Here is a 19,012-nt window from a genome sequence, read left to right as displayed (position 1 = left end):
GAAAATAGGGGAAGGGCTTCATTATCGATTGGAGTAAAAGCTAATATACAACATCTTATAAAAAGGGAATCCACTTACTTAGCAAACTGATATCCCCCGTTTGTCATTTTTAAGAGAATCAGATGAAGCACTTATTAAATATTGATCACACGGACTAAATGCGTGTCCGTGTGAACTTTTGAACCTTGTGCACAAAGCTCACACGAAACAACCGGAAACTGGACTCTTTCTCTCTGTGATGTTTTGCTTCGCCAATGAACATCTGTCTATTCTCCAAGAAAATTATGTTCGGAGTTGGCTGAGGGAATTGTCCTACACTTTTCCCTAACAACAACAACAACAACAAAAAAGGCAAATTCATCTCATCAGAGAGTCATGGCTTCACCCTCTTAAATCTGTATTTGACAGGTAATTCTTGTTGGAGGGAAAAATAGCCAAGATGGTTTCCAAAGCAGCGCTCTGTTTATTAGTTTCGTTTGCATCACAAGGCGTAAGAGTATCCTGTGAGAGCTTGTTGGTTTGCCAAAACGTTCTCCTTATCTCATCTAAATTCTGGATACAGAACAAAATGTCAAACCGAGTTCAGAACAGGCCATTAGTAAATGTTTCCCAAATGGCAACAGTGTAATCATCCTGGTTCTCTTCCCATGTTTTCTGTTTGTGGTCTCGCATGCACAATACCAAAAATGGTATAAATTTCTGTATCAACCCATGGATTAGATTTTTTTTTTCACAGATGCATGATGCTTTTCAGCTGCAGACTGAAAAGCATCATGCATCTGTATGGACTCTGAGTTTTGTAATAACCGCATAATAAATCCAAACCGTATGAATGACATTTCTGTTGAGCAGTCAAATAAAGGCTGGCTCCTGGCTCATGTTGTTGCAAAAAGAGCCTTGAACCATTGAAGGAAAGAATCCACTAGATGTGCTGTGGTTCTATGCCTCCTACAATTGCTCACAATCTTTTTTTAAAGTCTATCTTGGTGCAATTTATTTCACAGGTTAGCTATACATATTCACCTAGCCTTCTATGCACTGTAAAGAAAAAAAATTATTTCCCAACAGATCACATTTTTCAGATTGGATGATGAAATGCCAATTGTTGGCCCCTAAAGTGGTGGACTTTGGCTTTGCAGCCAGTGCAGGAAACAAATTGTGATGATGTTTTTTGATACATTTTCACTGGAACCTACATAACCTTTTCAGGAATTTGGGCTAACATTGCTTGCCTGTTAGATCAGACCACATAGACCAGCCTTATCTCTCCCCACTTATCAATGAGCCCCAACCAACCATGACAGTGACCTGTTGCGCATTCACATCTGTTCTTTCCTTGTACCAGATTATGGCATTTGAAAGAAACTGGCCACTAAAAATGGGGGAAACTCCATGAGCACTACAGTTTTTGGAGATGTTATAATCTGGCCATCTAGCTGTCATAATCTGGTACAGTTTTCTACTCCTGCCCATTTTTAATCTCCAACTTTGGAGACAAAATCAATTGCTACTGAAGTGTACTAGGGGTTGTCTATAAATATGCCTCTGCGAGATGTATAAATGAAGACTCACGTACACCAGCTTAGATAAATAAAAAACGTTATTACAAAACAAACCGATGGTTGCTGACAGCCACAAGTTACAGTCACTTGGCCTCTTAGAGGGGTGTAGTGCACACACACCCATACATTCCCATATTTGGAATTGTTGTTTAGCCCCAACATCTGGCTTTTATCACCACTCAGCAATGAGGTACTGACCACTAAAGGAGACCCATCAACAAAACAATTCTTTAATAAAACTTGAGTTCCAATGTTTAATTTGCTCCTGGGATTTATTTTGAATTTAATTGAAATGACTTGAATATTCCACTCGAAAACCTTTCCAGTGATTAAGGAACATTTATGCTCTATCCAGGTCATCAGTCATTGGTGAAAATGTTATACTTGGAACAATGTACACAGTATGCATACTTATAATTATAACAATCAAAATGTCTACTGTTTTTTGCAACAATAGGGAAAACTGGTGCTAATCTGTTTTGAATAACAATTAGATCATGTTTGATATTCATGTTTTTTTATGTGAATACCATGAAAGCATGGTATTCTTACTTTTTTTTTAAAGCCCATGTCTACTTGGAACATGTAAGTCTGCACATTTAGAGTCCAGGACCCGCAGAAATTCCATCTGATCAGCACACACTCTGTCCACTACCTTCTGCATTTTAAGACCCAAAACTTGTTCTAAGATGAATGATGCACAGGGATTTTACTGCCCATGAAGATACAGATAGTAGATTTCCAAGTGTTTTGTCTCTGTTGCTACGCATATTCTCGTGCCTGGCTGTCCACAGTGTGTGGGCGTACAAATCTGTGTGGTCCATCGGTCAGCAGTTGGACACTGTTGCCGCTGCTGGCATGAGAGCTCTTTCTCTCTCTCTCACTCTCTCTCTCTCACTTAAACACATAATCAGAGCCACACATTCAATAACTCATGCATGCCGGAGAACTAAAGGGTGGCTTCCACCTAAGCCCTCGCCGCAGGTGAAGTGAGCCGCTTTTCTGTCGCGCGAGTGAGTAGTCAACACTGCTGGAAAACCGACCATTTAACCCAGAAAAAAAAAAAAGAGAGAGAGAGAGAGAAAAAAAAGCAAGAACACACACACATCCACGCACACGCTGGGGCGCGCATGCATCGCCAGCTTTATCCCCTGCGTGATTCCTCCCTCGATACTAAATCCCCTCTCTCTCGCACATCTGTCCATGGCGCGTATTCTGCCCGGCCGTCCTATCTCTGCAGAATCCAACCTGGCTTCATGTGACACTTTAAATCTGTGACACAGATTTAATCACTTTTGGCGTGCGTTTTAACCTAATATATTTAAAAAAAAGCGTATTGTAAAAAATATATAATAATAATCTGAGCACATTAATAGGTTATTCTGACAAGTATTCTAAAAAAATAAAAAATAAAGCACCAACAGGGAAAATAAAAAGCACGCTTTTTTTTTGTAATACCATCGTAAATTTAGCTCAGTGAGGTTCTGTTGCACCAAGAAGGTTGGAGTCTGTGAGGGCAGGTGCGTTCTCGCCCCGCCGTCGCTTTTATATCGGTGCTATGAAATATCGGAGCATGACTGTCCTTTAACGTACACAAATAAATAAATTACATGTTGCAAAAATGAAAGCAAAAATATCTTTGCACAGTACCTTCACTTATTCCCCCGTCAGATGGTGCGTTCAGTGGCTGGAGCAGAAAGGATGAGATTTTTTTCCTCTCTCTCTCTCCCCCCTCTTTCTCTCTAAGCAACGTCGCAGGCTCAGCACCACGGCGGGAGAGGATGACTGAGAGAGGGAGAGCAACAGAGTAAGAGAGAGGCAGTTGGAGAGAGAGAGGGAGGATGCATAGACCTCTGCGTAGTGTAACACTGTTTAATGCGGTGGGCTTTGCTTTCTGTTTGAGTAGCAGAACATTTACAGTACACTGGTCTTTTATTCACAGGTTTGGTGCTATGTAAGCAATGAATGATATGTAAATTCAGCATCTACTGGATATACGATCAGGACACTGCATACAGGAGGCGGCTATGCTGCACATCAATGGTTCTATCAACTTGACAGCAAACATTACACTGACTTTTTTTAAAAAGCAACAAACGCACCCACCTACACAAGTAACTATGTTAAGCTTGATTGGCATTTGGGCCACTCTTCACGAAAACGTACATGCTGAAGAAGTGCTATTAATGAATTTGAGTATCATTCAAAAATGTTTTAATTTCATTATTTCTTTTCTTTTTTTTTAAAGGTGAATGCTTACTGAAATATTCACAGAGTGACCTATTTTCAGCATTTCCGTTCACTTCGATTATTATGGCTTACAGCTAATTAGAAAGTCAGAATCTGTGAAAATCCGAGTGTTACATAAGACCAAATTAAAAAAAGGATTTTCTAAAACGGCAGCATTGGCCTACTGAGGAGTAACGTCCATGTGCTGCACAGAGCACGCACTCAATACTTCAAGGTCACTGCTCCTTTTATATGGATTACTGCATCAGTGCAAAGTGCCATGGAGGGGCCAGTTTGTGTCGCTGCTGAGGTGTTAAGGAAACAATGGCTGCTGCTTTGATAGCGGCCTTCAGCTTATCTGCATTCTTGGTTCAGGTGTCTCTACTCTACGGGGCTTTGGTCTGGGCAGTTTGCTGGCCAATCAAACACAATGATAGCATGGTCAATAAACCATTTAATGGTACTTTTGGCAGTGTATGCATGCAGCAAGCCCTGTCCAAAAACGAATTCAGATTCCCCATAAGCTTATAAAATTTTGTGCTATAGACAGCTGCACAGATTTTCGACTTAATAAAAAATCAGCGGACCAGCTCAACATGGCACATCAAATCATCACCAAATGTGGACCGCGCACAGGTCAAACGCTTCTGACACTGTCTGGTTTGATAGTTTACTTTTATATGTACTTTTTTGACTAAAATGTTTAAGAACAGGTTCTCCTCATGTATGTATGACAGTGACAGCTGACAGTCTCTGTCAAGTCAGCAGTTTTCACCATGATTGTTGAATGGCTGTAACAGTAGTTCTCGATTCGAAATCATTTTACTTCCCAGATAAACAGAATTTTAAATGCATTGAAAAAAAAGCCTTCTAATTTACTTCTTGACAAGATGTTGACTACTAAACATTTTAACATGCACGCTAACGGCAACTTCTCCCTGCAGAGTTTCCATCATGTTTCACGGTGAGACAGAGCCAGTTGAAGATGTTTAAGGCCCATGGGCAGAATTTTGTAAATGTGTTCACTTCTGTTTAAGTTTGTTGTCCACCTGCCACCACCGCGCCTCTAGCATCGCTTTCACATTATCCGCTCTTGATCGTTTTTGCATTTTGTTTTCACAACGCCTCATTTTAAAGATAACTAGTAAGCCAGAAATGAATTCCAAAAGAGATTAAAATTAAAATTAGGTTCTGTTAAAAGGTCATTAGCAGTAGTTATCTTATCTGCAGTGTATCATTTGATTTGATTTTCTGTCGACGAATTTGCTTTTTCTTGGAGGCTGAGGTTGGCTGCGGATTATAGCTAAATAAAATGGACTTCTACCAACAAATGTGGTCTCAAACAATGTGTTGCATTTTCACAACCAACACATTTTCTAATGTATCTAATAAAATTTCAAGTACTGCAGGGTCCCACTGGCAATTTGAGGCCCCAAATATCCTCACTTTCCGCACTTGTCCTGTTTGAATATTTTCTAAAGCCTTCTATGCGCTCACAAAAAACCCATTTTCTTTGATGCTAAAGTGTACGAAAATAAAGAAAGATTGTTAAATACTGCCCGTTTCACATTTTAGGTCAGATCATGTTCCGCTTACCCTCATAAATTCAGATGGAGTCGACTAGAATTGACTGCAGGTTTTATGAAGTGAAGCAAAAGTGAAAGAAAAATGTTCTCAAGGTGATTAACACTCAACACACATAATAACTTTATGGTTTAACAATGCGTACATAAAAACAAGCACAAGAAATTTCTAGCATCATAATCCTGTTGTGGGAGACAAGAGAAGCATCAGTGGTTTCCAAAGCTGTTTTGCCTATTAATATAGACATAAAACATTGATCGGAAGCTATCTCTTTTCTTCTGAGCAATTGTCATCGATACCAAGCAATCCAATTAACCGTTTCCTAAAGTGTGTTTTCCACATTGAGGATTCATCATACATCTTCCATATTGGACTTTAAAACTAACTGGTCTGGTCTGGATTTTAAAGTTTTTTTAATGGTTTTCTCACATTACTTGCATTTAACGCCCACTTTGAAGAAGTTTCGAAAGCCTAAAGTTATGGCTCTCATTAAAATGGGACTTTCCAGTGACCTCATCAGTATTATAAGCTTATAAAACCAGTTCAAATTAAAACATTATTTGGTTTTGTGGTTGTTATTGAAGCTGCTGTATTTGTCTCTATTTACATATTTACAGAAGTATTTAAATTAGTAACACTGTTAAAGGGGACTTAGGGGCTATAACCAAGGGTGAAAGTAAGGGGGTACGGCAGGGTACGGCAGGGTACGGCAGGGTACGGCAGGGTACGGCAGGGTACTGCGTTCCCCCTAATAGATTTAGCGGGGGTACGCAGTACCTGCAAGAGAGGGGAGCGGCTGTCTGCTGTAAAGAAACGGTGGGTTCACTGCATCTGTGAGTGCGCCCACTAATCGTAAATTCAGCGTCTGACTTCCTTCCAAGTTTACCATCTAGTGATAATAAACATCTATCAAGACATAAAGTAAATGCAAAGCATGTACAATCTGGTATGTTACTCTTGCAGAAGGCAGAATTGTATAAATGTCAAAACATTTAATGTGTTGTAGAAAGGGACTTGTGCCTGGTTTGTTGGGTTTTTTTATGTTTTGCAGCATCTTAACTTAATATCAGCTAAATAGAAGAATAGAGATGGTGGCTTTTTTTGGCACATTTGACCTTGTGGATTTCACCTATCAAAGGGGAGACAAAGATTGATGTTTTCTATTTTCTGTAAACTTAAACCATCTGACCTTGTGCAGCTTCCATATCAAGGTCCCACACTTTGGTTTCAGAATGGTCCCTGTGGTACAACAGTGAGATAATTGTACAATGGGGCAGGAGCAGTGTTTCCTTTTTTTTTTTAGCATTTGCTGTCCACAAAATCATTACTTGTTCTTTTTCTTATTTGTGTTAGCTCATAGTGGACAGTGATGGTAGTATTACAGCAGTTTTACTACCATGAGGCTGGTACAGCATGAGGCTGTACCAGGTGCAGAGTGGGGGATGTAGTTGCTTTAAAGACCTGGTTGGACGGATATTCATAGTTGGAAGGTATCAAAGGGTGGGTGGAGAAGGACTCCCGCTGCATCTTAATTGGAGTTAGTTCGACAGAGCAGTAGTCACTGAGGAGTAGGTACAGAAGGTGAAGAGCGCAGGAATACATGGGAGCAGGTAGGAGACTAACTGTGGTTACATAAAAGCCAGGCTTGAAGATACTAAAAAATGGTAAATATAGGAACATATTACTCGAGTTATTCAGATGAGACTGTTCAAAGTTTATCCTGGTAGCCTCCTTATATTGCAGCCTATATGCCATGACACGACTTGTAATTCCACTAGTTCACTGACACCAATTTCCATGTAAATTTTCATGATGGCCAAAACATGACTAAATTCGCCCATCACAATCGAAGCGCTTCAAATGAAACGATTTCTGCTGCTGTCTTGTTGCATTACGATCTGCATCCTGCCGCTTTCATTTGTCCCCACGGAGGATTTCATGTGCTGAGCACAGGTCTCACAAGTGAGAGCTGCAGCTTTCTGAATTGTTTCTGAAAGGTCAACTGTGGACATCCTCAGACCTAATGTTGCATTAAAATGGCCTCTGTCTGTGTGTGCACACGGTGTTGCATCGTTACACACACTGCAGCATGTGAGGATCTCCAGGATAGCAGGGGCACAAAGGTTCCTGGTGCAATATTGAGACGTGTGAGTGTGTTTGTGTTCATCCTTTGTCTAGAGAGACTCCAGGAGGTGATTCATGATTTTGAGAAAGAAAATTAAAAGCAAGAAATCCTTTCACACTAGGAAGTTTTGGAAGTGTGTCAGTGTGCGAAAACAAACACAGACCCACATACTTTCTTAGAGAGCCCAGGTTGGATGTGAACAGAGACAACACAGTTGCTGTTTTGTTTAGTTTTTTTACTTTATACCACGTTTTCATTTCTTAGTTTTTAATTGGTATTATAAGGCAGAAATAATGTGGTACCTGATAATGTGTTACTCTGTTAAGGGAATTACAAATCAACAAATTCCACCCATCCAACTAAATTAGCTCATTTAGTTTTTGTTAGTCTTCATTAATAGATTTTCTGCTTTGTTTCCTGTAATGTTTTTTTTCCAGTGCTTTTTAATTTCCTACTTCAACAGAAAGCCATCTTAAACTTACAGTTCAGATTATTTTTAAGTGTGGTACTTAAAAGAAATTTGTTAAAAACCTTGTTAAAAACATACAAGTTGGGAAGGCAGACTGGTTAGCTACTGGCTTCACTAGTCTGGTCTGGTCAGTTGCCTTGAATTAAGCTCTTTCCTCACTTATTCGCTGTGCAGATTCAGTAAGGTTTGTGACTGACGGCCTTCATAATCACTGACAGTCCTGTTCTCTTTCAGACTGCCCGTGCTTTGGTGCTCAAGGAAAAACCTCCTTCTACTGCTCACCACTAACTTTGGAGACCTTTATCTCTCAATGTCGCCCGACGTTGGGGTATCACCTTTTATTTTAGAGAATGTATTCATCGACATGGACCGCTATCTCTGGAATAAAGGTAAATATCGATGATGATGTATGACAGACCCAGTTTGAACGCTTTCAGCTCAACACTCTGGTTGTTTTAGACAGTTTTATAGTGCCGGTAGGATCCTGTCTACCGGTAACAGTAAATCGCACTTCCCACTGGTTTGGCCTGGTCTGACCCCCGTTGAAGTCTGTTTCCTACAAATTCAAAATGAATCCACACAGAACTGTAAACTGCTTGCAAAAACAATAATAAGAAAAAAGAAAAAAAAGACGCATAACTATATATTTTCTTTTCAGTGCTCTACAGTGTTTTAAATTGGATTGTGTATTCCTCAGCAGCTTGTGAATTGAGATGGAAGAAACTCCAGGTATAACACAAGGAGAGGTACATGTTTTGCATGTGTGAACAGTGTGAGAATAATGCTTCCTGCTTCACATGAACAAATCTATTGAAAGTTTGGTTATACCTGATTAACAGACATGCCCTACTCGTTACTGACTTGTTTGCTTATTTTGTTTTTCCGGGCTTTTTTTTGTCTTCGTCTTTCTTGTCCATCTCACTATGCAAGTCTTGCTCCAAACACATGCAACTACTTGAAGGCTCATTAACTCCCTTTGTCAATCTTTGTCTCTTTTAACGGATAACAATTTGCTCCAGAGCATCCTGTGTTTCTCGGACTCTTATTAATATTTTCTCATTATCATTCCCAGTGGTGGCTAGCAATATCACAATAGCTTGTCTAGGCTTGATGATTAAGAAATAACTAATTTATTGTTGAGAGGCTTTGTGGTGATGTGTGTTAACAGACTTAATTTATGTGTTCCAGTGAAAGCAACAATGAACTCGGAGGCAACAAAAAAATAAAAAGAAAAGAAAACACCAAAACACCCCATTGATCATAGCTTCCATTTTTTTTTTCCATGTGCTTTTTGGACCAAATGTGATTGTTATGATATGCAAGCTAAAGACTAAAGTCATATCTTTGAATTTCCTTTAGCGAATTTGCAAGACATTAGCTAAATCATTACATAAGAAAAAACATCAAAATGTGGAGTGATGGAGGAGAACTGGAGGGGAAGAATGTGTTTCCTGATTCAACTTCCTTTTAACCTGTTAAAGACCTTCTTTCACCTAACTTTACCTCTATCTAATTAAAGTCAGCAGTTTAATTAAATCTGTCCTGTGACAACCAGCTTTTCTTTTTTTTCAGTTTTGTGTTCAAGACTCTCACATTAAAAAAATCTTAATAATGGTATCCAGATGCACGTTTTAAATGTTTTATATAAAAACTGCATTGCAAACCAATAAAAAAAGGAAAATAATAATTTGGGCTTTTATAACTTCATCTTTGATGTTATTATCCAACTGTTCACTTTTAAAGCCTTAATTCAACCCCAGATAAACAAAAGAAAGAAAGAAAGAAAGAAAGAAAGAAAGAAAGAAAGAAAGAAAGAAAGAAAGAAAGAAAGAAAGAAAGAAAGAAAGAAAGAAAGAAAGAAAGACCTACTGGGCGTGCTCTAAAAAATGATTCTTACATTTAGTGTGTGCTTCAGACTGCAGAGAAGATTTACTGGAATAATTATAGCAAGACAGGACGGTTTCCTGTCAGAGGCGGAGGACAACAACTGTCACTGTTGCACACAGAGTGAGGAATAATCACTCAGACTTGCAACTGACCAGACTGGTTTCATAAAACTCTGTCATGCTTCTGAGATCGGTGGACACAGAGCCAAGCCGTCTGCCATAACTTTCGGGACGAGCTGAGCAAACATTTCATGTGGATGGAAGGACGGCGTCTTCTGAGTGTTTGTCTCTCCTGCTCTGTTGTTATGTAACAAAGCAATATTTGCACATGCATTTACAACTACCTGAAACGAACAAAAAGTTCCCCTCTATGCGTATAGCTATGGCATTATATGTTGCAGCCGTCTGTCAGTGGCCTGTGTCAGTTTGCCACTCATAAGCCGGTGCAATAATAAAACGAGCCCGAAGTTTTTCAGGCTTCCACGTCAGCGATCGCGACTTCACCTCTGGTCTGGCCACCTTCCCGACGCTCCTGACCTTTGGCTGATGTCTACGTGATCCGACAAACTCTTGACATGCAGCCACAGCGTCCCCTCCTCCCCCTGTCACCCCTCAGATTGCAGGATTGTTTACCAGACGAGGTATCGCAGCTGACTGGCCTCACGACTCGAGCGCTCCGAGTGTGTTTCCATGGCAACCGCGTATAGTATGGAGAAGAGGTGCAAAGAGTGTGAGAGGGGCGAGAGACAATGAAGCTTTAGCACTGTAATATCTTGTTATTTGGCTCCGTGCTCCCATTATCTGCTCTACAGGTAGCTGCAGCTTAACTATTACATTTAAGCAAAAAGAAGCCTGTTTTTTCCCCCCTTTTTTTTTAATGGACTTTAAAAGTGGTCTTGGTGTTAATAGTACCACTATGGCTATGTTCTCAGTTCATTAAAGTAATCACCTTTTAAAAGCTCAGCTTGACAAAAATGTCCACATTACTTAGGTTGCTCTCCCTGGTGAAAGGTTACCTGCTGCCTCAGTTTCAAGTCTTTTATCGTCACAGATGAATTGTCCTCAGCGATAGCCCTGATTTAGCAACAGTCATCTCACTATCAGCGCTGACCAGTGTTAAGGCCTGGCTCAATGACCGGGACAAAACCTCCCCACTGAGACGTTGATGATTTATTTGGTACACTGAGTCCTTCGCATTGCACCAACACAAAGCACAAAATCTACATGTACTACTTTGTGTTGGTCTATCACAGGATTGACCACTGGGAGGTGGAAGAGGACCTCAATTATTATTATTTTTTTTAATATAGATCAATGATTTCTTTTATTTTTTTAAGTCTGGAATTTGTTCTCAGATTTTTTTTTTCTCACATCAAAAACAATGGGACATGGATCAGTTCTATGAAAACTTCTGCTCTATTGAACCAAGTTTAAAGAAAAGCTACTCTCTGAGTTTTGATATTTGTTCTCCTATTTAGGTTAAATTAACATGAATGCAAAAACAGTGGTTCATAAGAGACACATAGTTTTGTCTCTGTGCCTTACATTTTCTACTTATGAAAAAAAAATAGTTTGTCAATCTTCATTAACAGTCTGTGCTCATATGCAAGACTTGCAGATGCTTGGAAGACTACTCTTTGGACACCCCTAGCAAATCATCCTAACATAATAGAAATTAAGTCAAGTCGCTCCATAAAAACCAATATAGAGTTCAAAGAGTATGGATAATCTGTAAGGCACTGTATACATCTGCAAACTGAAGCTGTGTTCTTCAACTTTTTCTTTTTAAACTACAGGAATCTTTGTAATTAAAAAAAAAGAAAAGAGAAACATTTCTGAGTTTAGGATGCTTTTGGAAATGCGTCACAAATAAACCAGTTTGACTCAGCGCCTGAGATACAAACATGATTATGGAAGAAGGTTGCAAGTGAGAATGTGAGTGGACGACGTGAGACCACTGTTTGCCCAGTGTCATTGAATTCAGCTACGAATGCAGCCTGCGCCCAGGCAGCTGGAATACTGAGTTCTCATCAGTCCTCGAAGCTGCACGGCATTAAACATGAATTAGAAACAGCAAATCAAATGCATTAACTTTTTTCTGTCACACGCTCACATTTGCATGCAAACATAACACTGACTGGATGTTTTTAATTAATAACAGGCAACCTAGATTAAAAATCTGCTTTTCTAAATATAGATTACCATTTAAATAAATGTGCAAATACATAATCTCGTGTGTAAATTTTATTCAGATTGCTTACATAATAAATACACATGAGCATGTGAAAAAATACAAACAAACAATGAACTATGAGTACGGTAATAAAAAAAAGATTAACATCTAAATAAACTCTATAAGCTCAAAGAAATTGCAACAGAATCGGTGATGTGACTTTTTATTTACTGCGTGAGACGTAATACATGGTGACCATCTGCACTGTATACTGGTTCTTTTTGGCAATAAATTAGCTTGAAACCAGCAACGTACACATATGCCTTATGGCCCATTTCTTCTTTTTCTTAACCGTCATTGCCATTCTGAGCAAGACTGCACTTATACTACGTGGTCTTTGGACTGTCAGCAACATCTTGTGGCAGATAAGGGAAACTACAAAACATAAAGAGGCACTTTTTATGATAATATCAATGGATAATAATGGAAATACTGCACTTCTGCAAAGATTAAATTATGCTTAAAAGAATTTTAATTATTCAATCGGTTCAAATGTCTCAAAGTTCAGCTATGAGATCTGTGTGACACATATCAGTAATTCTGGTGATTTATTTATCTTTTTTTAAGTTTCTGTTTATTTTAAAAGTATTCATGCCATTTAAAATTCTTTAGATTTTGTCATGTTATCACATCAACACTTTAATTGTGAAATGAAAGAAAGTTATTACGTCTGAAACTAATTATTATGAAATGTTTGTGCATTGTTCTGAGTCAATACTTTGTAGAAGCTAAATTTTCTGCAATTACAGCTGCATTTTGGGGGGAGCTTGTAGTCAATGTAAACCTTAGGATTTGCCATGTTCTTGGATTTAGGTCTGGACTGTAACAGGGCCATTGTAACATGCGGGAATGCTTTAATCAGAACCACCCCATCTTCAAACAGATTTTTATCTTGTGCTCCACTGTTTTTCACTCAAAAACTGGACATATGTAAACGCGGTTTGTTGAGAGAACGTTTTAGAAGCGATACATTTGGTGAAGTTAAGTAAAAAGGTTCCTGTCAATAGAATTCCTGACATTTTCTTCATATGACTGATTTAAAAGCACAAAATATTATGAACAAAAATATTAATTTTTGGTTAACTTTGCAGCACTTACTATCGACGCCGTGACGGGGGTTTAGTTCGGAACCATTTGTGGCTAGTTGTTTCTAGTCGTCCTCATAAACGGAACACATTACACCTAGTTGATCGGCACAGTGTTGTATCACTTACCAACATGCTCAATATAATGTCCTAAAGCTCTGTATAGCTGCAGTTATCTTATGTTACGGGTATAGGTGAGTGAGTTGGAAGCAAAATTATACTAATTACGGCAAAGTTAATGGTAGTACGCAGCAAATAGCATCACAGTTTTGGTTAACCAGCAAGTGCTAGTTGTATTAGCATCTGTTGCTAACGGTGAAGCCTTTGTAATTTTTGCAGGGTCAGGGTTTATAGCATTTCGTACTGTTATTCATTGCTGCTGTATTGTTAAGTTTGATTTAATGTGGATTCTAAAATTTGATAGCTTGCTTGTCATATAATAACATTGTTTCTTTCGTAGCTTTAGCAACATTAAGCTTCAATTGGTAGTTTTATACCAAATCATTTGGGTCAAGAAAACGTTACAGTGGTATTGAGACTCTTGTCTTATTTTCGTCTAGAAGTAACTATTCCAGGCTCATATCAATGTTTTAAATTTTGGTTTTGTTATTTAGTGTTTTGCACTGGACTGAATCAGCTTTTCATAAACCCAGCAGGAGATCACTGATCATGACGTCACTGGTAAGTAGTGACTTTTCTCAGAAAACGCAAATTTACATTTCTGTTTCTTTGTAGCCACTTTGACATATGCAGTCCATTCTAAAAATATGTCACAACTCTTTAAGTCTACATGAAAAACACCTTCAGCCTGTACAGTGACATGGTTTCAGACACATCCCTCTGTTTATTTTACAGGGTGGAAGTAGTTCCTCAACCACAGAGTACACTGTGAGAGTCCCCAAGTAAGTAACAAACAAATGTAGTGAAAGCGTGTATCTAGATGTTAAGCAACATACGATTTACCTTCATCTAATAATAATTTTCTCTGACACAGAGAAAAATGGAACTGAATATTTTTTTGTTTTCATCTCTGTTTCTCCTATAGAAATACCACCAAAAAGTACAATATAATGGCTTTTAACTCGGGGGATAGAGTCAACTGTTCCAGCTGGACACAGGTGAGCTTTTATATCTCCGTATGAGAACTGAGTCATTTAAAAAAAAAAAATAAATCAAGAAACCAAAATATTAGAATGATGAGAAATTACAATATACTTCCAATGTGAGTTTGTAATGTTATGTTTCCCCTTCCCTTCCTTCCCAGGCTCGTATGGAAAGAGACATGAGTGCTCGGCGAATATATGGGGAGGAGGAGACACCGGAGAGTGGCGCAGGTAGCGAGTTTGGCAAAAAACAGCGGGAGGAAGCTCGGCGAAAAAAATTTGGAATTGTTACCCGAGAGTTCAAAGTGGAGGATCAGCCATGGATCCTGAAGGTCAATGGCAAAGCTGGCAAGAGGTTAGAAAACAGGTTACTCTTCTTTAAGATTTAAGAAGTTAAAATGCTTAGCAGTTTTTCAAAGCGTCTTTGTTTTTTGTCTTAATCTTGTCACAATGTATTTTTTCTAAAACATGTGAGATGCATTTCTGCACATATTATGCATCCCTATAGGAGTTTTTGTAATGTTTTATGGTTTTCAACTTGTTTTATTGTTTTACTCTTGGTTTTTTTTCTTTTTTGTCAGGTTTAAGGGTATAAAGAAAGGCGGAGTTACAGAAAATGCATCCTACTACATTTTTACCCAGTGTCCAGATGGAGCTTTTGAAGCCTTTCCAGTTCATGGGTGGTATAACTTTACCCAGCAGGCAAAGCATCGAACATTAACCGCTGAAGAAGCCGAAGAAGAGTGGGGCAGGTACGTGAATGAATGAATTGAAATAGAAAGTTAAAAGCATTTTTTTAAAAGTACATAAATAAATGTATACTTGCATGAAAAACCACATTTCTCTCCTTTTACAGGCGGAACAAGGTCGTAAACCACTTCAGCATTATGCTTCAGAGACGGCTCCGAGAGCAGGAGCGTGGTGACGACGACGAAGACGAGACAGAAAAGGGTGGGAAGAAGAAAAAGAAGGGGGGCAGTAGGGGTAGCGACCTTCTCATTCACGACCTAGATGATGACCTTGAGATGAGCAGTGATGACAGTGACAGCAGCATGGGAGAAGGTAAGGAACAGTGGGATTCCCTCAACTAAACACATTGTAAACCTTCATATTTATCAATATCCTGTCTGTTTTAATCAGATTGTTGAGCATGTTTTCTGTTTTTCGGGCCCTCTCATGTAACAGATGGAGAAAGCAAGGTAAAGACGAAAAAAGCCACCGGAAAAGGGAAATCAAAGAAGAGGAAGCAAAAGAGCAATGATAAGGAAGCCCTTGAAGACAGTGACGATGGAGATTATGAGGGTCTGGAAGTGGATTACATGTCAGAGGAAAGCAGGTCAGATCACTGAGATTCCCTTTATTTACCATCCCAGCATCGCAAACAAGACTCTATGTCAGATGACACATTTCTGAGATTGCCTCCTGGTGGCAGAAAAAAGCACCAAGCCACTTTTAAATGTTTATTTGGGAAGATGACACAAATACAGATCAGACAAGAAACCACCATTCTAGACGTCATGATAGCAAAATCTAAATAAAAGTAGAAAATGTATGCAGAATACATCACGGATCTGACCTTCTCACAACATTGCAGCGATATACAATATGCATATCACAAAACACTGCCTAAACTCCAATTAATGTTAGTTTTTGAATGAAGTGCCATGCATTTAGACTGTTTATATCTCTAATATATTTGCTGATAATGTAACAGAAAAAAAAATCGAAGGTAAGGGAAGTTATTCAGAAACTAATTTGTTTCAGTGCCAAAACAGCAGATACTGAAAAGCAGCTTTGTCAATATATTGTTGATGTGTTTGACATTCCCAGTAGCTGGATAGACTAATTACTATTTGTGGTCTGTTTACTTTAAATCCAAAGCAAAAAGAAGTTGATGCTTTTTTTTATTTGTTTACCACTAATTAGATATGCAATAGTATTCCCCAATATTACTTTAATAAACATAACTTCAAGAAATCAGTCTTAAAATAAAAATTGCTCCTTAATATTTTTATTTAAAACACAGGTTGGTCACTTATTTTAATTATTTTATTTATTTATTTTTTTAATTTCTGTTAGGTTTTTTTAATGTCCAAAAATAATCAGTTGTTGATTCCAGGCCTAAATGAACAGAAATCTGTACTTTCCCATGCCCTTAATGGCTCCCAGTTTATTTACGTTGCCATCACTAACTTTACATCAGCATAATTAATACTGATTTGAGCCGTCTCCTCATTCTGAAGCACCACTGTCACAACCGTCATTGGTTGTTGGGATGAAGCATTTAGTTTATTTTTTTTAAGTAATTGTGTAAATATGTTCTTTTTTTGCCCCTATCAGCTCAGACGAAGAGCCAACAAATGAAAAGCAGACCAAAGCAGAAGAGCACCCTAAAGGTAACAACTAATGACAGTGACAAAGTCACAAAAAGCCTCAGATAATGGATTCAATTAATGCATTTGTTAATTAAAACTGTGAATGGGAATTACAATTTTTTTTTTTTTAACTAAAATTTATACTAAAACGTGTAGGAATCGATGAGGCATCCGAGAGTGAGGAAGATAGTGAAGAGGAGAAACAAAATGAAGAAGAAGCTAAAGAGGAGGAGGAGGAAGAGGAAGGGAAGAAAACCCCGGTCCAGATGGAAAAGAAGAAGAAAAAAGGTGAAACCCCGCAAGGGTTTTTCTTCAAGGTTTTTGTAAGACATAAATATTGACAAATGTTGAGTGACATTGTATTGTTTGTGTCGTAGACAGCAGTGGCGAATCAGAAAGCTCAGACGACAGCGACATCGAAGGAGAGACTGCTTCTGCTTTGTTCATGGTAGCTAAAGTGTGTGTGGCAGAAAAACTGGTTATTAGTTTCCAAATCAATTATCTACTCTTTAACTCGTACACTTATATTGAATATTGACAGTAATTCATTGACAGTGCGTAAGTGTTGCTGGAAGTATTTGGAGCTATTTTAAGTTTGCAGATGTGAATGTGTGAATTGTTTTGTGTTTATACTATTGTTGCATATTTACTTTTATTCTTACGAACCGTCTCTTTAACGTTTCTCCTTGCAGAAGAAGCGCACGCCTCCCAAGCGGCCTGGTGGACGCGGCTCTGCAGGCAGCTCCAGGACGGGGAGTCGTCCTGGGACGCCATCCATAGACTCCGCCTCCACCTCCAGCACACTGCGTGCTGCTGCCAGCAAACTGGAGCAAGGTGTGCACTTGTAAATCAGCAAATATGTCCCAACCAACACAAAATCTGCATTGAAATGAGACCCATGACAGAGATTTGGATGTCTGTGTTAGTTTGCCTATGATGAAGACTGATCCGTTTTTGTTATCAGGGAAGAGACAAATCCAGACTGCAGGTACCGACTCTCCAGCGGCCAAAAGGCTCAAGATGGAGCCCAGCAGTCAGAGCCCTGTCCCCTCTGGGAAGAGCACACCTCAACCACCATCTGGCAAATCCACTCCAAGCTCAAGGTATGACCTACTTTTAACGCAAAAAAATAGATTTTTGGGCCTGAAACAAAGCATAAGAATCACTGACCCAATGCTAAATATTAGGTACTAACGAATGAACTATTAATATGTAATCTTGGATACAACAACTTACAAAAAATTCCCCCCCACAGTGACGTGCAGCTGACGGAGGAAGCTGTGCGCCGCTACCTGATCCGTAAGCCGATGACCACCAAAGACTTGCTTAAGAAGTTCCAGACCAAGCGCACAGGTCTGAGCAGCGAGCAGACGGTCAACGTGCTCGCTCAGATCCTGAAGCGTCTCAATCCAGAGCGCAAGATGGTCAATGACAAAATGCACTTCTACCTGACAGAGTAAGCAGCCAAACTGCGGTAGGAATTATAACAAAACCATAGTAAAGAAGTGTTTTTCCTGATCCCCGGACAGAAAGTGTAACAAATCTTGTGCTCGCTTACACATGCTGCACCAGCTCTGTCATCAGCTGTGTGAGGAGTAGATTTACTAAAATATTTTTGTTGAACTTTGTTAATGTAGATGAGCCTGAACTCACGGTAATGTTTTAGTAAACACAATGTTTTCAATTGCAAGTAGAAAATTAGTCGATCTTTTTTTTTTCTAAGTCAAGACTTTTATAATAAAATGTAAACTTAACTGGTTTGTCACTGTGATTTGTCGATATACATTTTCATTTGATTGTGTTGCATAACGTCGAATATTTCTACAATACTATATACAAGAATTAAATGGATAGGAATATATAAAATCAACAGTGATAAAAGTCTACATCTAGCATTTAAAGCATATCAAATGAATGTGGTGTGTTTACAACTGCAAAATATCAGGAATGTTTGTAATTAGTATTTCTGGAAATTGTGATATAAATTTGTATACAACTATGCTACAATAAAGATGGCCAGATGTACATAACGGAGCCTAAGACATCCCACGTAAATTCCTGAAGATGTTCACACCAGCCCTGCATGTTTTAGTTCACTTTTAAAACGGTCCACATATTGCAGGACACATAGGCGTAGGAAGCGGGGGGGACTGGAGGGACATGTCCCCCCCAATATTGGAGAGAGTCACGTTCGTCACCCCCAATAATTTCACGTCAGTTGCGAAGAATTTTAAAATCTTCCACTCGCATGCTTTTATTTTGAAGGCGCACAACAGCGCATTAGCAGAGTGCTTCCTCCCCTCTGAATAAGAGTAAGGCAGCAGCAGACGGAGTCAGAGAAACTCCGTTTGAATGAGGTAA

The 19,012-nt window shown here is 38.9% G+C and overlaps 2 protein-coding genes across 4 annotated transcripts in view; one reads left to right on the top strand and one right to left on the bottom strand.

The window, feature by feature from the left end:
* Positions 1-3,745, bottom strand: part of elfn2b (extracellular leucine-rich repeat and fibronectin type III domain containing 2b) — a 76,223-nt gene extending 72,478 nt beyond the window's left edge. For both annotated transcript variants that reach the window (XM_081609896.1, XM_081609895.1), the window contains exon 1: positions 3,213-3,745. The gene's annotated coding sequence lies outside the window, so the exon portion shown is untranslated. The remainder of the gene's footprint in view (positions 1-3,212) is intronic.
* Positions 3,746-13,211: 9,466 nt separating this feature from the next.
* Positions 13,212-18,405, top strand: gtf2f1 (general transcription factor IIF, polypeptide 1). Of its 2 annotated transcripts, none has more exons than XM_081609894.1 (14): positions 13,212-13,367; positions 13,788-13,854; positions 14,029-14,075; positions 14,219-14,291; positions 14,438-14,631; positions 14,858-15,028; positions 15,133-15,338; positions 15,462-15,612; positions 16,617-16,672; positions 16,808-16,939; positions 17,029-17,099; positions 17,344-17,485; positions 17,616-17,754; positions 17,907-18,405. In XM_081609894.1, the coding sequence occupies exons 2-14, from the start codon at positions 13,843-13,845 to the stop codon at positions 18,109-18,111; spliced, it is 1,599 nt and encodes a 532-aa protein (XP_081466020.1). In that variant the 5' UTR covers positions 13,212-13,367; positions 13,788-13,842; the 3' UTR covers positions 18,112-18,405. The 2 variants fall into 2 exon arrangements, with proteins under 2 accessions (XP_081466020.1, XP_081466019.1); XM_081609893.1 differs by having other exon boundaries at positions 17,029-17,108.
* Positions 18,406-19,012: the final 607 nt, after the last annotated feature.

Source organism: Poecilia reticulata, chromosome 8, assembly GCF_904066995.2.
Source record: "Poecilia reticulata chromosome 8, P_reticulata-male-v2, whole genome shotgun sequence".
In the NCBI taxonomy this organism is placed as follows: domain Eukaryota; kingdom Metazoa; phylum Chordata; class Actinopteri; order Cyprinodontiformes; family Poeciliidae; genus Poecilia; species Poecilia reticulata.
The sequence above is the reverse complement of the archived record's forward strand: the minus strand, read 5'-3'. Positions and strand labels throughout refer to the sequence as shown.

What these genes read in the sequence shown, in the direction of transcription:
- gtf2f1 (XM_081609893.1), top strand. An exon ending in TGACAGCAGCATGGGAGAAG is followed by an intron (nt 15,339 to 15,461) that starts GTAAGGAACAGT and finishes CTCATGTAACAG; the next exon opens with ATGGAGAAAGCAAGGTAAAG. An exon ending in GGAAAAGAAGAAGAAAAAAG is followed by an intron (nt 16,940 to 17,028) that starts GTGAAACCCCGC and finishes TTTGTGTCGTAG; the next exon opens with ACAGCAGTGGCGAATCAGAA.